This window comes from Pongo abelii, chromosome 8 (assembly GCF_028885655.2).
Source record: "Pongo abelii isolate AG06213 chromosome 8, NHGRI_mPonAbe1-v2.0_pri, whole genome shotgun sequence".
Classification (NCBI taxonomy): domain Eukaryota; kingdom Metazoa; phylum Chordata; class Mammalia; order Primates; family Hominidae; genus Pongo; species Pongo abelii.
Window position 1 is genome coordinate 11342624 of NC_071993.2, and position 22170 is coordinate 11364793.

Below are 22170 nucleotides of genomic sequence, written 5' to 3' on the forward strand. Positions count from 1 at the left end.
TGGAAAAAAAAAAGTATTAAATTCTTCTCCGAGTGGCTAAGATTGAGGGAGAAAATAGATGGCAAGGGGAATCAAGTATGAGGAGTGTGTCCTCTTTTGACTTAAACTGGCTCGCATGCTACTGACTTGACAAGAAGCCAAGATCCCAGTTGCAGTTCGACTTGTGTGAAGCAGGCACCTGCTTTGCTTGCAAATGCACATACAAAAGAGAGCTTCATTCACAGAAAGGAAAAAAAAAATAGCGGGTTCACTAATTTAGCCTTCCAGGGCCTTCGTCCCTTGATCTGTCAGCCCCTTAGAATTCAAAGGCAGCCTGTAAAGGAATTCCCTACTTACAACATGATGACTTTTTTGATGTCCTGAATTTGAATATAACTCAAGTTGAAGTTGTCTGCTAGGGCTATTACTTTGTTGTTTAATAAAAATATATATGTATATATATATGGTTCAGTCATCAGATGATCAGTCTGGGGCTGCTTTCAAGTGTTTATGTGCTTAGATTTAGAAAACAAAGTAGGTTTTCATATATGTAAGATGTCGAATGACCTTGAAGACGTAGACAGGCCTGTCTTGACCCTGGGGCAGAGTCCACTTAGGGAGGGAGACAGCTGTTCTCATGCCCAACCCCATAAGCTCCGAAATGGAAATACTTTTTATTTGACCAGCTTTGCCGCAGAATTGCAGGAAACCATTTTTCACTTTCTCTCCTTAGCCCTCAAGTTGTATAGTTATTTCGTATTCCAGAAAATGCTCCACAGTTCCCCATAATAAGATATTACTGAAGGGTGGTATCAGAAAAAGAATTAGCAGTTAGAACTAGAACTTTCCAGAAAGGTCCCTCCTGCCATGGTAGAGAACACCTTACACAGGGAAGTTTCTCCTTGCTTCAGGCGGGTAGCTGCAGAAGAGTCATGAGGAATGCCTCACTAAAACCAGCCTTGCTACGCGGGGTCAGCTCCTGCCTTTGGCATTGTGACTCGTTGGCATGTGATCTGAAGTTCCTGCCCTGCAGCTGACGAGCCACTGTTTCAATAATTAAAAACAACTCAAGTCACTGTCCTCCTGCCTTGAATTTGATCATTGCGCTTTGCATGTATGTATCAAAATACCACATGTACCCCATAAATATGTACAAAGATTATGTGTCAATAAAAAACAGAAATTAAAATCCCAATTTTTAAAAAGAAAACATGAAAGTAATTTTTAAAACTGCGTCAGCCATGCTCAGTGGCTCATGCCTGTAATGGTAGCACTTTGGGAGGCCAAGGCAGGAGGACCACTTGAGACGAGGAGTTTGAGAAGCCTGAGCTATGTAGCAAGACCCAGTCTCTACTAAGTAATTTAAAAATTAGCCTAGTGTAGTGGCACATGCCTGCAGTCCTAGATACTCAGCAGCCTACAGTGGAGAGGATGACTTTAGCTCAGGAGTTCGAAGTTACAGCAAACTGATTGCACCACTGCACTCTAACCTGGGGAACAGAGTGAGATCCTGTCTCTTAAAACAAAAATTGCCTTGTCCATATATTAGAGTCAAGGGATGTAAAGAAAACCGCCTTTTTAAAACAGTGTCTCAGAGCGTCAAACCTTGGTTTGGAAACCTTGGAGGAAGTTTCTTTAATGAATATGGTGTCAGTTTTCTTAAGGCAGAATGAGTTCTAAAATCTGACCTCATATCATTGTCTAGAGTGGTGTCTACATTACCTCCACACTGAAAAATGGAAATACATTATTGCTCTTTGATTTACAGCAAACCATGATATAAACTGGTTATCTTTATATATCAGTACATTTTTTTTTCTTGTGAGTATTATTACCCAGAGTTTCCAAGTAAAGATTTTCAAGGGAAACAGCTGTGGTTTGAAAAGGTTTGTGATAATCCAGATGGTTTCTTTGAGGATAAATCTACTTGATCATTTAAAATTAAAGTCTTTCAGTACAGTTGAGTGTTTCTTTATGATTTTAAATACACTACTGTGTGTGAGTGAGTGAGAGTGTGTGTATATGTGTAAGAGAGTGTGTGTGAGTGTGTGTGTGAGAGTGTGTGTAACTACCATTGGCCTTTGTTTGGGGCTTTATCTTTGGAAACAGCAAAAATCTCATATCAGTGTCTCAAATTATCTAGCAGTTAGGCAGGCAAAATACCTGAGGGAACTCTTCATGACAGCAGAAACTATTAGTGAAAAAATATAGCGAGACACCAGCTACCCTGTGTGGAATATGTCACACTCAGCCTCTCTGGGAATTGCCACTCTCCACTTCTGATCCATGATGGCATAATCATAGCTCACAATTATAATACTGATTACAGATTGCTTTCCAAGCTGAACATATGCGACTGTATTGCTAAACTTACCAATTTCAGGGAATCTGGGCGTCAAAAGCATCCACATCCCCGCAGCAGGCCTCTGGGGAGGTAGGCAGGGTGACAGGTGGGAAATGGGGAACCAGGGCTTTCCGTACCTGTCTCCTTCCCTCGGTGTCCAGGATCTTCTTGCTGCTTCATGGCTGCCCCAAGATGCTCCCTGTGAGGACCCCCCCGGGCCTGCCTTCACAGACAATGCTCTGTGCCCCTGGACCTTTCTTCTGTGCTTTTTCTGTCTTACGTTCCCTTCCTAGGGGCCCTGCTAGATGTTGACAGTGAACAGCAGAATCACAGTGACCTGTTAGTGGCCAGTAAGATCTAGTGTATTTCCCCTCTAAGTTACAGAGAATCAGCACAGTCTTTTTGTAGTCAACAGAAGAAATCATCACTAGTGGGACTGCTAGGCTCTGTATGGACCTAAGACTGTGATATTTGGTTCTGGGATCACCTCTCCTGAGTTTTCCATTGGACCTGATGCACCTGTGAATTTTAAAAGTCCTGGTGAGGAGTTGTGGGAGGTGCTTGTTAAACTGGCACATGAAGAAGGATGGTGTTTTTTGTGTTTTGGGTTTTTTGGGGTTTTTTTTGTTGTTGTTGTTGTTTTTGTTTTTTGGTTTTTTTTTGCTTCAAGGACCAGAGCTTTTATTATTACAATGAATTGTTGAGGTCGCTGAAACAAGGGATATCCTGAAGTCACCCGGGCATGGAACACCATGTTTGTCTTTTCTAACGAGGCCACTGCCACTGGCAGAAGCTCCTGAATGAGTAGATAAGCAGTGGCATGAATCGTCCCATGCAGGTGCTTATTAGATAGTGTCAAATGAGCAAATTGGAAATAGGTGAAGCAGCAGAAATTACCAGCATTAAGCAGCAATGGGAGGGTTGAGACCTGCAGAAGCACCTGGTTCATCAGACTGCGTCAGCCTGTGCTGATCCCCAGAGCCCCCTGGCCAGTCACCTCTAACATGGAGCGAGGCCTGTCACTCCACTCCATGGACAGTAGGGAAGGTAGGATTCCGGGAATGAATTCTGAAGCCCAAGGGACTGTCCCCTCTGATGCATGGTGCAACCACTGACCATCGAAGAGCCAGCCCCTGGGTGTTGTAGATGTGTGACTACCCCTTACACTGATGTTGGAAACAGAGCCCGCAGGGGAGGAGGCTTGCCCCTGAATCAGACTGCTGAGCCATATGGTGCTGCAGCTGACCTGGGGAGGAGTCCAGTACATTTCAGACCTGAGTTACAGCTGGCGTGGGGAAATCTAGGAGACAGGTGGTTCCCTTAACAGCTGTATATTTGGTTAGGGCTGACAAGAAAGAAAATTTCGTCCTTGTTGAGCCTTCGTGGTTTTTCAGGGATATGTAGTAGCTCCTTGACCTTTTGCCGTAATAATTGTCATTTCAGGGAAAATGATATTTCTCTCTTTGTTGAAATATTGTCTGCAGGTGGGTAATCTAGTATTTTACAGGAGCACATTAAGTGATAGGTGGATAAAAAGACTATGGTTGTTAACTAGGAGAAACTCATAGAAAGTCTTTCAAATACATTCCAATATCTGGAAAGGTACACGCTAAAGTCCTGCTGGGGAAAAACACTAATTGCTGCATCTAAGCTGACTGTTTCAATTTGGAGGTCTGTATTCATCCTGCAAATTTTAATAAAACTTAACCAACACTGTACTTGTTAAGTGAACCATTATGCATGCTGAACCAAGCATAAGACTTCCTTTAGTCTAATGGAAGTAAAGAATGCTTTTGACCCTTTTTCTTTTTTGGTCCTGAATGAAACACTTTGGCTGCATATCCACATAGTTTTGTGGGGGGATATTAAGCAGACCTGGTTTTTACTTACTGATGGGACTAGGCCGGGCACAGTAGCTCATGCCTATAGTCTAAGGGCTTTGGGAGGCCGAGGCAGGAGGACCACTTGAGGCCCGAGTCGAAGACCAGCCTGGGCAACATAGTGAGACCCCTATCTCTACAAAAATGTAAAAAGTAGTCAGGCATGGTAGCACACACCTGTAGTCCCAGGTACTCAGGGAAGGGGCAGGAGAACCGCTTGAGCCAAGGAGTTCAAGGCTGCAGTGAGCTATGATCACACCACTGCATTCCAGCCAGGACAACAGAGTGACATCCTGTCTCAAAAATAAATAAATTTTTAATGATGAAACTAACTAAGGTACTGAGGAAGTAAGATATTTCCCCACGGTAAGTCATTCAGGAACTAAATGTGAAAAACCAAAAGAAGCCTCTGGGGTTAGTATTCCCAGTCTCCTTGTCTGCCCAGGACCCCACATTTGTGTAAGTTGCTAATTGCACAAGGCTATCCTACTGAGGCCGTGAATAGAGTAGAAATCCAGGCTGGGATGGGCTTATCAAGCCATGGACTGTGGCTAGGAGCTATGCCCACCTGGAGATGGGATCCCCTCTTGGAATCGGCACAAAGGCTCCAGGCTTCCCTGCCAAATGCAGCGCCTGTGGGGCTGTGCTGGGGCTCAGCTCTTGGGTCGGACAGATGAACGGTAAGGCACATTGTCAGTGTTACCTAGGATATCCTCCTGTGTGTCACACTGGAACTAGAGCTTCTCTTGGCATGATCTTAAAGAATACCTGTTTAGATGATTGTACACTTTTAACTGAAACACTTAAGAACTATGCATAGTTGGAAGAGGGTAAGTGACTGACTTCACTGTACTAGTTGTAAAGGCAGAGTGGACCTTGGATGAAACTAGAAAGCATTTGAGATCTTGGGGATCTTCCCATCTCCCCCTCTGTATGTTTGAGTCCTTTCTTCCTTCCTTTCTCCTATTCACCTGCCATCCCACCCCGCTTAGATACCAGCTTCAATCTGTCCCTTTCTGAAAAACAAAAACCACCCACCTTCTTTTCACTAAGAACTTTGTTCAGGAGGTAGACCCTTTAAAGTAGGTAAAATCACACTAAGCTGTAATAACTAGCAACAATTAAATGTCTCCTTCCTCAGGGGACATGTTTTAGTATGTAAATAGCAAAAGGACTACACCTTCCTAGTGGACTCTCAGGCAGCGAGCCATGGCAGGGATTTTGCTTGGGTGTCCGAGGCAGGAGTGCTCCCTTTATCCCTGAGACCACTGTATGTTGGTCAAAGCTCTCCACAGCTGGCTTACACAGAAATGCACACAATTCACTCCGTTTACATCATCATTGTTCCTTGTCGCTTTTATCTTAGCGTTGTTTAGTTCTCTATTTTCATTTTCCCTGTCATACCGTTGGTCTTCCAGGCCAACCTAAACTCTTCGTTCCTGGCTGCGGCGTGGCCAAACTGGCATCGGTTTTTCATCTCCTGAACTTACTCTTTCGTCATTTCCTTTATTTCAGCCAGTAAACGGCTGCATCCCTAAATCTTCTTTTTTAAAACATCTAATTCCCAGAAGTTACCTGCCTGAAAGTATCAGATTCTGCTTTTTTTTTTTTTTTTTTTTTTTGAAACTGTGATTATTAAATGAGGCGGTAATTCAGAACTTCCCCATTGCTTCCTTATCCAGAAGCTAACGCCATAAGCCCAGGACAGGGAAAAGAGAAGTCACTGAGACTGTGTTTGCTAGAAGCGTTTAGTAAGGCTTGTCCTGTTTTTCTTTGTATACTAAGCCTGATGAGGCGTGGTTGGTGTTTTTCTTCTAAAAATGGTTACTGGAAGCTGGGATGTTAGTTTCCTTTTGGAAATTATTCCTTGGCATGAAGCAATTCCTATGGCTTTTCTGGGGCTTACATCACACCAGTGAAGCTGAACTCATTAGTGAAGTTGATCAGTTCAGTAAAAAAATCTACCATCAAGAAGCAGAGCCAAGTAGATTCTGGTCAAAGAACACAAAATAGCTGCAATAAGATGCTTGTGAAAATGGTCAGTCTCTTCAGCTTGATTCTTTAAAGAAATATCATAATGTTCAGTTCCCTTCATTCAGGTGATACATTTGAAGGATTTCTGATCTTTGGATGCGTGGAGTTTTTCAAATGCCAAGATGCTATAGTCATAGTCTACCTTGTCCAAAAGGCAAAGGTTTTGTATATATTGACTGTCAGTAGACTCTAACTAAATCAAGTGTAAAATGGCAAGGTTCCAAATTTCTCTTCCAAACAAGGAAGAATCTTGGATGTCTTTAAGGATCTTGTATGAATGAGATTATACTTTATTTTCCCCCTGGAATGGCAGCACCTCTCAAAGCTCTTCTGGCCCCTGTCTGGCTCCGTGCGTTATGTTCCTTTAGTAAAGCCAAGATAAAATACGTACAGTCTTGGTGAGTGCATCACTTTACTTTTTTTCCTCAACCACTTGCCAAAGACAGCCCAGATCAAAGGTTAGCATCTTTGTTTCTTAAATTTCAAGTTTTTGTCCTACCCTCTTTTCCCAAACTGATTGTGCTAAGAAACTATATTGATGAATAAATAGCCAATATCTTTATCTACAAGTTGAAGAAGGTGCAAGCCGTCCTCCAGGATGCAGAAGGAATGGTCTAGGATTTCCATATACCATTTTCTTTGGTGTAGGAGGTTGGTTGGAAAAAGGATATATGCTGGCCTGCGCGGAAGGGCCGGGGACTCCCACAGGCTCTTGGAAAGGAGGAATCAAAATGTTGCCAGTTTGTATGCCACAGCCGTACGTAATGCATGGGCCAGAGTCCACTAACATCTGTTTGGGCATGTACCCATCTGTATTGTAGCTTAATTTCTAAACCAGTTAAAATACAGTCTTCCATATTGGCAAACAAGTATTGAGGGTCATATGTACAGAACTTTGCATCATGTAATGTAGTGGAGATAAAGAAGAATGCACTATCCCAGCTTTTAAGAAGCTTATAATCCAGTTGTCTGAAGCTTTGAGTTTAGAAAGTCTTTCAAAAACCTGATGTTCTGGAGATACACTTTAAGAAAATTATAATTAATGTAAGCTTGTGCTGTTGTTATTGTGATTAAATGCTTCTCTTCACGTAGGTGCTATAGCACAGGTCCTGTTCACATCTCACTCATTCCTCCACCACCTCCCACCCTCATTCTTGAATAGCTGTATTCCAGAGAGGTGAGGCACAGAGTCAGGAATTGATCTCCAACGTGGGTAAAGCTAATAAATATGATTTAGGATCAAAAGGTACTGTGTAAATGCTTGAGATGTTGTTATTGCTGTTCTCATATGCTTTATTATTTTTAAATTGTGCATCCTTTTAAGTAGATTGTTTGTTCGCCACAGTCTCCATTATATCTAAGCAAAGCATTCACAGAAATTTCTAAAACCTTTTCATTTCTCTCTGTAGGTTGTTGTTTCGTAACATTTTATACAAGAAAAGCTGCACTTGAGGCCCAGAATGCACTGCACAATATTAAAACTTTACCTGGGGTGAGTCGGTTTACTTTTGTACCAGAATCACTTTATTGCTTGAAAATGGTCCTTTCAACTGAAGGTTCTAGTTATGGGCTCTTAGTGCCAAAAATGACTTTGGTCTTTTGAGGAGTGTGTGCTGACCCCCCGGTTCCCTGCAGCAGCCACACCAGCTGGCCAGCCCATAAAGGAGCGCTGGCATTAACACTGACGGGAAGCATTCTCAAATAGTGCATCCCCTGGTTAGAAAATCAGAGTGACCCCACTGGGCAGCCACGGCTGCCAAAGAGTATTGGGTGGGCTAAGATTTTAAAAGGAAAAAAAAAAAAAAAAACCCAACACACACAAGAGAAGCAAATGGAAAAGAAAAAGCTTTTATTCACCAGGAGCTCCTTTTCAAATTTTGTCTTTAGATTTTCTTTTGAAAGGACAAAATGTACCCTGTACAGCCATAATATTAAGCCTCCTAATGGTTTCTAAACAGTCAATGGTGGTTAACAAAGTCAGTGTTTTAATACCCAATTTGTGGCTTCATGTTGATATAGGACAGAAAATACAAAGCTTACAATTTTTTTCTCCATTTCCTTCCCAGTAATATTTGATAGTTGGCACAATTCACCAGAAATGAACTGATGTTGCATGTAGGAACACCAGAATACAGTTTTTCTAAAGGATTTTGTGGCACTTTTATGTATTTCATGCTATTAATTTCCTGATGCTGTTTGAATGTTTTCCCCATTGACCCAAATATCAGTGATGAGTTCATAATGACATGCATTTGTTATAATGAAGCACCTGTGGTAACCAGAGCAAGGATAATGATTTTATTGAAACCTAGTTTGATAAGAGTAAAAGAAAGATAAGATAATGTCCCTAATGTTTTCAGGGTATAATTCTACCTTTGTGTCATTTATTTGTCTCTGAACGCATACACAAACACCTCTGTGTATATACACATTCACACATGCACACATAACCATTGAACCACCACAGACCCCCAGAAAAGATAGCATTTGTATGATTCATCCTAGACTCATTCACAATACAAGATTTTAGTGGCAAAAGGCTCAGCAAAGGATTTTCACAACATGAGCTTCTTCATCACCCAAAAGTCATAAATTAAGAACCTTGATTTTGAATCATACTACTTTGGTATTCCCCTTTGTACGCGAGGAAATCAAAGAATAGAAGGTTCGAAAAAGCACGTGTGTGGTCTCACAATGGTCCTGCCCAGTTTCACTGCTTCTCTCTGAAGCTGCTAAGGTGGTTCTTAGTAAAGCTGTTTTTATTGAGTCTAAGTGCTTCGCTCAGTGACTTTAAAAAAATAGTATTACTTTATCTGCATTCTTCATGTAAATGGACTTTTTTTTAACACAGATTCTAGGAGATTGCAGTGTTGGGTCACATTGTGGAATGAACAAACCAAGGCAAATATTTACTGACTCAGCCAATAATAGATGAAAATCATTTTTATTTCCCAGGCTCCTAATCAAACCCAAAGACCACTTTGTATTTCTTCTTTTAAAAAGAAATGCTTTCTAGTAATGAGCATGCTGAATCCCTTCTAGGTGTGTTTTTTAAAATTACTTGAGACAGTGAACTGTTGTTAATTTAGCATTTAAGGTATAGTGTAGTTTGATACCAAGTCACATCATTTTAAATGAATGCAGAGCTTGGTGAATATGTATTTATCCCTCTACTAGAAACACAGCTCCCAGCATGCGATCTTCATAGTCGAGGGTGCGCTCAAGAAAACCAGAGTGAATATGATGAATGGGGCATGTTGAAATGCATAAAAGTAACTTATGAGTATGCTTCTGTTTGGGATTCTTACACTGACTCTTAGAAAACAACATGTTTTATATTTTTTAAATACTGTATGTGTGTTACTTCTTTTCTTCCTAAAAATTCTGCATGTAGAATTTAGGGGAAGTGATGTTACAGACCCACTGTCAAGGACAATAATTTGGGAGGTGGAAAAGTTGGTCAGTGGATTATTTTTGGTTTTCTCCTTATCTAGTTTCATATGCCTAATTACTTGAGGCAGGTTGAAGGAATTTGAAAAGTCAGATCTGATTTGTAAGGCTGATAGCCTTTCCAGTGCACACACTTGCTACATTTGCCATTTCAAATATGGTAAATGAGAGTTTCATATCTTGCATTTATGTACAGCTTCGTCCAGTACACATTACCCTTAACAGCTATAGGAAAAACTTGGAAGTGTTTTCCTTTTAGCTGTGTGAGTCTTTGGTGGACAGAAAGAAATGGGACCCGACATAAAAGATTAATGCATATTCTTGGAAGAAAAAATATTACAGGGTGCCTTGCTGTTTGATTACAAGCCTTGGAATTAGTCAACATTTCCATAATTCTAAACCAATATACACCTGTTTTCCCACTGTGATGTGAAGGCACAACTTAATTTAACAGAGACCCTGCTGTGCTAAATCTCTCATTAAATACCAAGTGAGTTCGGTAATTTAAAGTTGTACACTACTATTTTAACTGGTTGCCTTCATATTATGAAATTAATAAGAAATTAATGATGCACTTTGCCATATGCCTTCAATTTCTTTCTGAATAAAACTAAAAGGGATAAAGAAAAAATACATCACCAGCTGACACTTTAAAGCTTTTCTGGTTGTAATCATTTTCCTGTGGATAAAATCCATTAAAAAGTCACTTGCTGCCTTTTTTCTAAAGTGTCCAAAACTTTCGATTTAAAACAAGATCAAATAATGCTAGGGTTTTTTCCTATGTAATTTTCTTTTGCAGTTGATGTTTTGTTTCATAAAGAACTTTTATTATGCAGCCAAGCTTGATTGATGTGTGGAGTTTGCTTTCCTCTGTACGCGCCATCTTTCTTTCTTGAGGGAAACAAAGAACGTGGTTAGTTAGGAAGCAGAAACAAGTTGATAGAATGGTCTGTTGTGCAATCAAATGTGTCTGCCATAAGATTTTGATTTAAAGGCACCCTCCTTTACATGTCATGAATGAATTTTAGAAATCCTTTACGTGGGGCTGGAGAAACGACTCCCAGATTGAGGTGACGGATCAGGGCTCTTACGGAGCAGTGCAAAATCATTGAAGACACGTTTCTCAAACTTTCCTCTTACTGGGTAACCGAAGAAGACGCTCTGTTTTACATCCCCTGAAATTCTCAACATAAACCCTAGAAATACAGTGGCAGTCATAAAGGAAGCAAATTCAACAGCTCAACACAGAGCAAGGGATGAGAGTCTGGGAGTCCTTCCCTTGGTTTGGTCACGCATCTCCTCTAGAAGTGGTTGCTGGATGCTCCAGCAACAGATGAAATTTTAGGTACAGTGCCTCATTAGTTACTGACATTTCATGAGATTAATCCCAAATGATCATGGAGTGCCTACAGTGTGCCTAGCTCTAAGCTAGATATTGGCAGGAAGTAGCAGGGATTGAGCCCAAGGGGGCCTCTAGCTAATCTAGCTGGAAGGATGGACAGTAGACAGGTAGTTAATACTTACATGGTTCGTGCTTTCACGCTTTTCTGCTGCAGACAGAATACCCATTCCACCCCACACACACATCCTTGAAATGCCTAGTAAGTAGAGCCTTTATAGCCTAAAGATAATACTGTGAGTGTATCTGCACAGGCTGGGCTACCTGAGAAGCTATTGGATTTGGTGCCTTATGAGGCTGACTTTTCCCACTGCTGGGCCATTTATGGTTTTGGACTAATTTTGGTTGCCACCACTTTGATGATATGTCAGTTTGGGGTTAAAGATAGCATCCCTTCTTGAGGGTTTTATCTAGGCACAACCTAACTGGTAGTTTGTTCAGTAGAAATGTCATTATCTACCATTGTGTTTCCCAGAGGGACATCCTTGTCAAGGCAACTTGCAAGATTCTCATTTTGTTTTTTGTTGACCTAATTTAGCTCAATTAAAAAAATAAAGTAAAATAGAGACTTAACTGAGGCCCAGAAAAACTACCAAGATCTTTTCAATAATCAGATGTCAGGGCCAAATATCCTTGTGCCGGTGTCAGCACCGTGCTGGGTGTCATTCTCTTTCCAAGGTCTTAACACATATTGTCTCTGGTAATAAGGCTTTTGGATTGAAATCCACAGCAGTATCATTAGAGCATTCACTGTATAAATTAATTTAATTAAGGATGTAATAACAGGAATACAGTTTTGAAAAACCTCTTAAATTTTAACAGCAAGGAGGAAACTGCGGAATCTAAATGTCTTGTAAAATATTAATTGCAAATTTCTTCCAGACATCTTCTCTGAATATGCCTTACCCATTTCTTTTTAGAATCACCACCAGTTTTATTAAATGCAGTTTATATTAAGGAGTTATTGCCCTAAGAGAACATTTGTTTAGAGTGCTCCATTTTAGCAGCAGCATGCTGAAAGATGTTTTATGATAACCCATGCAAGGTGAGCGAGGACTGCCGGAGATCTGGGGTAGAAAAACAAATGAGCCTGATCCAGTCGGAGGAGGCAAGAAGGGAAATGGCCTCCTGGGACAAGTGTGTTCACCCGGGTGGAGTAATGGGCCCCTTCCTGGCCTGCCCTGGAAGAGATAATGGACCCGTGTGGGTAGGCACCTTCCTCCCAAGCAGGCTTCACTCCGCTCTCCATGGAGTTGGCCTCTGTGTTCTTTCCTAGTGGAGTGCTACAGTTTCTCTCTTCAGCAAAAAAGCTTGACTCTCACTGGGGCCAAATTTTGTTTGCCCATTTTAATGCATTTGGAGGTGTTCATTTTCTTTGAACCACCTCTCCTACTTATTGATAGGTATTAATGCCTTTGTTCTCAGAGCCATGATTATCATCATTTTATCATTGTCATCATCATTATTATTTTTGCCATAAAATGTCTCAAACCTCATCTCACTGTGTCAGAGAAATTTCTCCTGAAACCATCCCATTGGAATCAAAGCCTAACGGCCAAGTTAGAGAATTTTTTTCTCAGATGCCTTTGGTTTAAAATTATCATGGAAAACAACCGAAACAACTGTATGAACAGGTTTCAGTCCTCAAAGTCTTGTGCCATGCAGGGCACACAAAGCGTTGATGCATTTCTTTATTCAGCAACCATGTATTGAATGTTTATTGTTTGCCAGGCACTGTTCTAGATACCAGGGAATACTGTAGTAGCAGCCATGCCCTTTATAACCAAATCACCAAACCACAAAGCCTGCCACCATGCTTACACGTGGTATGTGTTTAGTAAGTAGCTCTTACATATTGAATGCCCAAATAAGTTAGTTTTTATAATGAAATATTTCCAAAGGCCTACAGTTTTATTTTCTAAAAAAAGATAATTATGCCTAAAAATATTTCAAATGTTCCAAAATATAAAATGAATGTAGATATGTTATCACATATATGTGTGTTTAGTGGTACAAATTGTTTCATAGACACAGATCTGTATATGTGTATGTCTATATGCCTATAAACATACCTTCCACGCGTACACCTGTGGATGTCAGTCCAAATAAATGCAGGAAGATGGAACTTAAAGTCCTCCCTGTTCTCTGTGCAACCTGCTGGCATAGTCTCAATTACTTTGTCGTGAACTTTCTTATTTGAGGCTTCACTAACGATCTCAGTTCCTTGGTATAATTATAATTATTTGTTTATGGGTGCTTTGAGTCCGGATCATGGCAGATTCATGGTGCGTGTTAGAGAGGGTGCTTGAGAAATGGCCATGCAATGATGGGGAGCTCTGCTTCCCAGCATCCTCACAGTCAGGGCTGAGCGGGGCACTGCCTGAGGAGCTTCCTGAGCCCTGAGGAAACATGCCTCAAAAGGCACTGCGTCTGCCTCCTCATTTGTGTAGGTGTGAACTCTCCTTGTGGAGCACCCCAACATACAAATGTGTGGAACATACATGTATTCCACACATGTATTCTGCTGTGGAATGTGTCAGTCAGGACATCCATTTGGTGCAGATGCTTCAGGTTTACATTTGCAGAATTTGGCCTGGGCTGAGAAATTCGGCCTCATGGGACTGCCTAGGAGGAGCCATTTCCCTGCCATCTGTGTTTTCAGATAATACTCAAATCTCATACAAATAAAAGCCAAACAAACAAAATAAGGACTTTGTTTCTCTTGGAGATGACTTTTTAAGGACTGTGACAGAGAGTAGTAGGGGGAGCTCCGGAGGAGTCCTTGGAGGTGCAGAAGCTCCCTTCCCCCTGCAGGAGTCCACAGCAGTATGAAAGGGGTAGGGGCAGAGTGTAGACCCAGCCCCAAGTTGGGCTCAGCCAGGTGCAACAGGATGGCTTCCAGCTGAGCGGTGTAGACCCAGGAGAAGATATCAGAGGATGGAAGGAAATCCTGGGCCCAGCGAGTTCCATTCTGCAGGCCCAGGCCCCAGGGCAATGGGAAAGTATATTTTAATGCTTAATAAAAGGCCATTACAAATTGTCTATTTCACCCGCCATAAAGTTTTACACACTACCTGAATAGCAGGTTGTTTTGCTTTTGGCTGGCAGTCTGTTGATTCAGTAATGTTGATGGGCAGTTATTTACGTATGGCTTTGATTAAAATAAAAAACTAGTTATTTTTAAAGCATGGCCTACTCAGTGTAAGGAATTGTACGAGAGAAAATGTATGAGGATTCTTCAGTGGTGCAAAGTTGAAAATGCCAGCACAGGATTACAGTAGGGAATAGCCACACCATTTTTGGCCTCAGAACCCCGTGGAAGGCAGTGTTTAGTTTTGCAAACAACATAGTCTCAGCTGTATCCCTAATTAATAGGACTGTTGCCGGGGCTTGTGTAAGAGAGTAAGTTAACGCGCTGGTACTGGTGCCTGATAAGATTTGCAAAAGTGCCTTGTGTCATTGCTTGAGGGATACTGGTATCTCATTGGTATCTTGTGAGGGGATGGTAGGATGGTACAAAGGCAAAATGAAGCCATAGTTAGATTTCAGGGATAATCATTTCTCTACGACAGCCCAAGATTAAACTGGGAATATGCAGTTCACTTATGTCGACCTTAGTTCCCAAAAGGTTGATAGGATTTCAAAAGAAGATTGTGGGGGAGGTGGGGGATCCATGAATTTGATTAAAGGTCTGCATGGAATTACAGAGGAAGGAGTGAGCTATGATAATCAAATGATGAAAGGAGAAGTTTGAAATACACCTAGAAAATTGGCCAAATTCTGTCATTAGCGTATAGGGTTTCCGTGAGAACTCATCTCTGAGAATATCATATCTGGCTGGACAGATCTTTAATCTTTGACATCAGCTGAGCGTAACTCAGGAGATGATGTCCAGGTGAAGTGCGCTCGTGAGTTCGGAGCCTGGAGCTTTAGGCCACACAAAAAGTATACAGCATGGGTAGATGTGGAGAGAGTTCTCCCAGGAACACCAAGGTTCTTCCCCCACACACTAGGAAATAGAGAATGGCTGAGCTGGGGAGAGCCGAGGCCAGGATCAGAGGGAGTCAGGGCTCTGCCGAATGTGGTCTGCTTTGTGCAGGGAAGTGTGCTGGACACTTACAGGAGGGCGGTGTGGGGAGGGAAAGAAGTTTCATCTGTCCCTGTGCTCGTTTCAGCCGTAAATGGTCATAGTATACAGGTGCCTGGGAAGTCTCATTAGTATTATGACATAAGCTGTTGAAGTTGGTTTGAATAGGAATATTTCAGGGCCGTACCCTCACAGCTCTCACCGCCCACCAGCCGCAGAGATGAAAGGATAAACGGTAAACAGTGCATGTGGAGATCGCAGAAAGAGATACTGTGACAAAGGCTCTCTTTCATGGTCTTCATTGTCCCTGCCTGTCATTACTTCCCGTTAACACTCAAAACACACATTTGTGCTGCCATCCCCTCCTCCTCCAGCCTTAAAAACGCTTGCAATGCCTTCTGTACTTGATCTGCAAAACAAAAATGGTTGGACTGAGTGGCTCTTTCCAGTCTTGCAAAACTCTTCTTTGCTGTCCATGCATTGTCTGTGGTCACGTCCTATTTAACGAAAATCTCTATACTGTGACTTAAGTTGGTTCTGTGATGGGTTAGTCATTTTAGAGTACTTCACGTAGACAAACGTGGATTATTCAAGCTTTGACTATCCCCTTTGAGATTGGGCATCTGCTTTCCTTTCTGGTTGAGAACCAACAGGGAGCTTAGTACTCATAATTTTTCCACCAGGAAATGGAGAAAAGAGAGGGCAAGGGGATGGACTCAAACGAGTCAGTTTATTTCCTTGTTTACAGCCCTGGTTTGACAAGAAAGGGTATTTAGCCTAATGAGGTTTCAGGATTATTGGTGGATTTTTTTTATCTATTTGATTCCTGTCCTCGGCTAACATGGGTAAGTGACTCCTCTGTGTTTGTAAATGGCTTTATAGGGTTGTTTATTTGTTATCCCTTCTAAAAATATTTCAGGTGATGTATCGATAGCATTCACCTTATTACACTGAGGACATCTCTGAAGTGCCAGAGATTAAATTAACTTCTCTGACCTCCCTAAGCAAAGCAGTGATGGAACTGGAGTTAGAAGTCGTCATTTCTAGGACTCCCCAGTTGGGTTGGCCTCGTGGTGGTGGATTTAGGTGTCATGCTCACTGCATTGTAGGGTGGAATGGGCGTGGCTTAAGAGGCCAGCACAGCACAACAGGAACAGTCATCGTGAAGGAAGTAGCTCCTCTTTACGGGTTGCCATGGGGAGGCTCCATGGCTGTGGTTTAATTTTCACAACTCCACAGGACATTTGTTGTATACCCTGTTTTACTGACAAGGAAGCTGAAGCTCAAAGAAGATGAGTAACTTGTTTGGGGTTAAACAGCTGGCATCTGACTTTACAGGCAGTTGGGTAGAACCAGTATGTCTGGACTCTTAAGCCAAGGAACTTTCCATTCTGCTGTGTGTTGGTGCAGGCTTGTCGGTCCCGGCAAGTGGTCCTGGCAGGTGGAGGGCCTCAGAAGGACCACATTTGCCCCTTTGGCACTGTCACAAGATAAATCTAAATCCTCAGTCCTGCTCCACTACTGCAGCTTGTTATGGATGTGGAACAGCAGGATCATGACAGTTCTGGCTGTGTCAGATGGCATGGACCTGCTGACAGAGTGCAGCAGCATGAACCTAGAAGTCAACTGGGCAGGCAGTGGCCACACATGCATACATACATACACACACACACACACACACACACACACACACACAAGCTGGCCTTGCCACAGCAGGAGCATCAGGGCACCTGGCTGCAGCTGTGCCCAAAATGGGAAGCCATGTTCCCTTGCACAGATCCTGAAAAACATTCAGCGAGCGAGGCAAGGTATTTGCTAGAGACTTTTGGGTGTGAAGTTACTAACATGGAGCTTTCTAAGAGGAAGTGATAGATCAAAGACAGTCATCACTGTAAGAGGTACTGCTTTGCGAAAGTGATTATAAATGCACCATCTTTCTTCAGAGGAGTGTAGCTTTAGCAGAATCATCTCATTGACATTCATGTTATTAGGGTGCATTTCTTTATCTGCATCCACAGGCCTTCAGTCCCAATCCACAATCTGCATTTTAATGCCCATCTCCATCCAGCTGTCCTCGCCATTGCTCTGCTTCCGTGTTCCACAGACAGGGGAAGGGCAAGTATGGAGGCTCACCCTGGAAGAGTGAGCAGGACTCTGTTACCTGCAACCCCAAGCTTTAGGCAGCAGGACAAGGGGCCAAGGTTGTGAAACAAACGGAAACCTCAACCTGCCTGCCATCATCACACCCTGCTGCCCTGAAAACTCCTGGAGGCCTTTAGAATGGAACTGTTCTACCCTGTTGTTTTACTAATGAGAAAGTGATGGTCCAAGCAGTCAAGTCTGCATAATCATCTAAGCTTCTGAGTCTGCTGCTGCCAACAAGGGGCCAGACTCACCACCACAAACCAGGGCACTGAGACGTAGAACCAGGCAGCCCACGCCACAGATGGCGCAGCAGGATGAACACGACCCCATGAGACAGCGCTGCTGCTCTCCGCATCACGGCAAAGTCAAGGCAAAGGAGGATGGGTGCCAGGGGTGCCTCTGCATGTAGTGCTGGAAGCTTGGACGTTCCTAGGCCAGTTAGGATCAAAGGCTGAGCACTGGCCGGGATATTAGGGCCAGTTCTGGGTTGGCTCTGTCTAGCCATCACATTGTGGTTTTTGCTGTTATCTGCTGTTAGATTCTGCCGGAATCTAAATGATAGATGTATCATGAGGTGGAAGCTCAGGCTACCTCTAAGTTACAACAGTCAGAGCTCATGATGTCACGGTGGCCTCTGGCAGCCTGGGTTAGACCAGGTAGTTATTTGCCATTTCTAGGCTGGCGCTTTCTACCACACTGTCACGCATCAGGGACGAGGGTACCGAGTGAGAGCAAAGGATAGGCTCCTGCAAACTCATCTCCTCTCCTGGAGGCTTAACTGAGTGACTGTGGGTCGCCGGGTGTATTTTAATCTGTGACATTCCGCACTTTGTGTACTCACCAACACATACACGGTATTATTGTTTCCTCAGAAGAGTGTGTATTTAAATACGTGCCAGGAAACTGTGCAGGTATTTCACGTTAAGTAGCATATGGGGCCCAGTGTAGTCAAGAAGTCACAGGGATTAGGAAAGAGAAAATGAATTGCTGTCATTGTATATATGTTATATGCTTAGTAAATGTCACAACAGTAGTCACAGAGCCTCAGGATGTTTCTAGCATATTTTGGCTTATAAATGTTTTGTCTACATAATGGATATCTATCAGTGGCTTTCAGAATTCAAATAATTTTAATGAAATAACACTAAATGTTCAAGTATTAAAAGTAGTAGTAACAGTTAACAGCTATTGAGTGTTTACTATGTCCTCAGAACTATGCCAAGAACTTTATGTATACTTGATCTCACATAAAAAAAAATAAGGTAGTAATTTGTCTTCCTTACCTGTTTGCCTTTTCAACTAGAAGCCTATTTTTCTACATTCAAGAAAGTTAAAGTGGCTACACCTCTTAGAGAACATTTCTCTAATGATAAATCAGTGTGTTTCTTTTATGGGTAATAATTTACCTATTTTACCTAGATACAAGTATGATAAGAAAGAGACCTTTCAGTTAACTGAAGCTAAGCTCATCCTGTCTTCCTTACATTGCTAATATCTGACTTACGATTTACTAATATTTGTAAGGTGTCATTTAAGTAGGTGTGGAAGCATTAGCCTAGATTTTGACTAGTTCTTTGGTGTCTTCTGCAGCTCATAGAGGCACTATAATGACAACCCCCACCCGTGCCCCTCGCAAAAAAAAAAAAAAAAAAAAAAAACCTTGGAACCACCATTTTATCATTTGAGAATCTCAGTCACTGAATTAACCTGAATCACTCCTAAGGCAGAGTTACCAAGATTTTAAAAACTCTGTAGGTCATTGACAAAAACTAAATATCGTCAGTAAGGAAAATACTTAAGAGACTCAGAAGCCCAGGAAATCCTGTAGCTGGTTTCAGTCGGCTCTTGTTTCTTTGAATGTTATGTGGGTCAACAGAGGAAGAAAGGACCTGTGCACAAAAGTAGGCCAGATGGAATTATAGATCACAGACCCTAGAAGCATGTCCTGTCCAAGCTCCTCACTTGATAGATGAGGAAACTGGAGCCCAGGAAGGTGGGAGGACAGGTGAGGTGCTGACGGTCACGCCAGTCAATGCTGGGGTGAGTACACATCACATCTCCTAACTCCGAGCCTGTTGCTCTTTTCAGCAAACCATGCCCCCGTGATTTCTCTGCAAGATTATGCCAAGCATGTCACCTTAAAAAATCAGAAATCCAGAATCCAAATTTCCAGTCTGTGTGTAGCATTTCATTCCATGACCTGAGGCTGTTGAACTTGGTGTTTTCTTTTTCTCATTTCCATTCTCTGGGAATGGAACCCAGAAACCTAATAAGATTCTTCCCGGCCATCTACCCAAAATGATATGTCCAGTAGATTAACTTATAAAGAACCGATAAAGACAAAGGAAAGCAGTCCTTTGTACTTCAGCCCATTTGCATATAAAACTGGGGCAGTGATTCTCAGCCTCAGCTGCACAGAAATAGAACCCCTCGGGAGCTGTTAAAACTATGTATGCCCGGGCCGCACCACAGCCAAATAAGACTTGCTTGGGATGAGAGTCTGGCATCAATAATTTTTTTTTTTTTTTTTTTTTTTTGAGACAGAGTCTCGCTCTGTTGGCTGGAGTGCAGTGGCGCAATCTTGGCTCACCACAACCTCCACCTCCCAGGTTCACGTGATTCTCCTGCCTCAGCCTCCCAAGTAGCTGGGATTATAGGCATGTGCCACCACATCCAGCTAAGTTTTATATTTTTAGCAGAGACAGGGTTTTGCCATGTTGGCCAGGCTAGTCTTGAACTCCTAACCTCAAGTGATCCACCCACCTCAGCCTCTCAAAGAGCTAGGATTATAGGCCTGAGCCACCATGCCCGGCCTAGTATTTTTACAGCTCCCCAAATGATTCCAATGTGCAGGCAAGTTTAAGAACTTATGTTAAGAGAATGAATCATCATGGACCCCAAGGGCTAGGTGGTGGTGACATAACTTGTTTTCATCTTCCGCTGTTCATCTAGATGTACAGGCACTCACTCTGACCTGCTGATCATCTTCCCACAGGTACACCGGAGTCTTGGTACTCAAGCAGCAGTCACGTCATCTGAGAAAGTGTTAGAAATGCAGCCTTGCAGTCCCTCCCCCCAGACTTGCATTTGAATTAGATCCCTGGGTCTTACACATTCACCCAGAAATAATCATGTGAGGTGACAGATACGTTAACTAGCTTGATTGTGATCATCATTTCACAGTGCGTCTGTGTGTCAGAACATCACTCTGAAAAAATTTAAAAAAATTTTTTTAATTGAAAATACTGAATCCTGGGTGACATGGGTACATAACGAAGTTTGAGAAGTGCTGTTCTTTAGAACCGGTCCTCTCCGATGCTCTTTCCCTGGGAGTCCCTCACAGGGCGCACTGTAGGGCAACCCCGTTTTTGTGTGCACACACACTTCTCGCAAGTGCTGGGTTGCTGTGTTCCCTCATCTGAGTACCAAAGTCAAGAGAGATCTTCTGGAGAGGCTGCCACCCTCCCTGTTTCCTTCCAGACATTCTGAAGGTGGGGTGAAGTGGGGCATCCTGACTATGGAGGACAGGAGGTGAGAAAGTAAATGGAGATGTGAGGACGTGCTGGGTTTTCCAGCATCCTTGAATGAGCAACTGGGTTTTTCCCTCCCAACCATCCTCTAAATTGTGGGAAATCTCTGAATGGGACTTACATAGAATTAATGTGTGTCAGACTGTAAGTGGATGAATAGAAATGCTACTATTTTAAGCACAGTTTTTCTGGCCAGAACAAGCTAATTCTAAAGCATGAGGAACAGTTTTCTGCCACAAAGAGTTAATCTGTAATACTCAGCAGCTCATTTCCACCTTGCACAAAGCATCGGAGTGTAGAGTCCTGCTGTTTCATCATTCACGGACTCGAAATTCGTTACCAGGAAAGCAAAGCATTTATTACCCTGTGTCTCTTGCTATCCGCAGCTTGAGAGACTTTTGCTGACAAAGAAAATTTAACTACCACATGAATGCTAGAGTGGAATATACTATTGCATATGAGGGATGCTGGGTCTATGTATGTTTTTGCAATTTGGGAGGCTTAAAAAGAATGTCATCTGCCCTGAACAGTGTAAGATTTCCCCTTGAGTGAGTTCTGAGTTCTTGTTTTTCATTCTTCCTTCTTGTGAATCTGGAGAAGTTTTTCACATTGTGGGTTATTCCTAATTATTGTAGCTACGACAAACATCCTGGGTTGTAGTCTGTAAGGACAAAATCATTTGTTACTGCATAAAACCTGAACTTACCATGGTCAGCGTTTGCCTAAATCAGCAGCTGCTGCTTATTAGACCAGCATCAAAGAGTGAGCTGCAGTTGGGAGACCAAATAAGAAACAAAGTGATTAGAAGATCCTTGTGGAACAGGAAGCAGAGTGGGGCAAGACAAGAGAGAGCATATACCCAGAGGAGGAGACAAGCTAGGGTATCATATCAGCTTGATGGGGTGTCAGCCCTGAGCAGAGAAGGGGATCCGGAAGGAGTATGTGGGCTGGAAGATAAAAAGGACCAGGGTTCCTGCAGAACTTACAGAAGCACACACATTGTGTCCATTTTGCTCATTGCAACCAAATGATTAACTCTTCAGAAAAAAAAAAAAAAAAAAATCCTGTTTACTTAGTTTGTATATGGTTGCTATCTTTCTTTTTTTTTTTTTTTTCCAAAAAGGCAAGAAACCTTTACTCTTTGATAGAGGAGACAGCTTTCCAAACAGCAAGACTCAATAAAGACAGCATGAGGTCAACTGAACCTGAACCTGTCTCTTCTCTTTCCCCTCTTTTCTCTCCTTTTTACCTGCAGTGCACTCAAAGGCAAAAAAATAAAAAATTAAAATCTTTCATCATCTCAATATTACATAAAAATTGTG

The 22170-nt window shown here is 42.3% G+C and overlaps 1 protein-coding gene across 21 annotated transcripts in view; it reads left to right on the plus strand.

Moving 5' to 3' along the window:
* CELF2 (CUGBP Elav-like family member 2) overlaps positions 1 to 22170 on the plus strand; it is a 541707-nt gene that overhangs the window by 416191 nt on the left and 103346 nt on the right. For all 21 annotated transcript variants that reach the window (XM_063727160.1, XM_024253110.3, XM_063727159.1 and 18 more), the window contains 1 exon segment: positions 7647 to 7729. In XM_063727160.1, the coding sequence (XP_063583230.1) occupies positions 7647 to 7729 (83 nt within the window).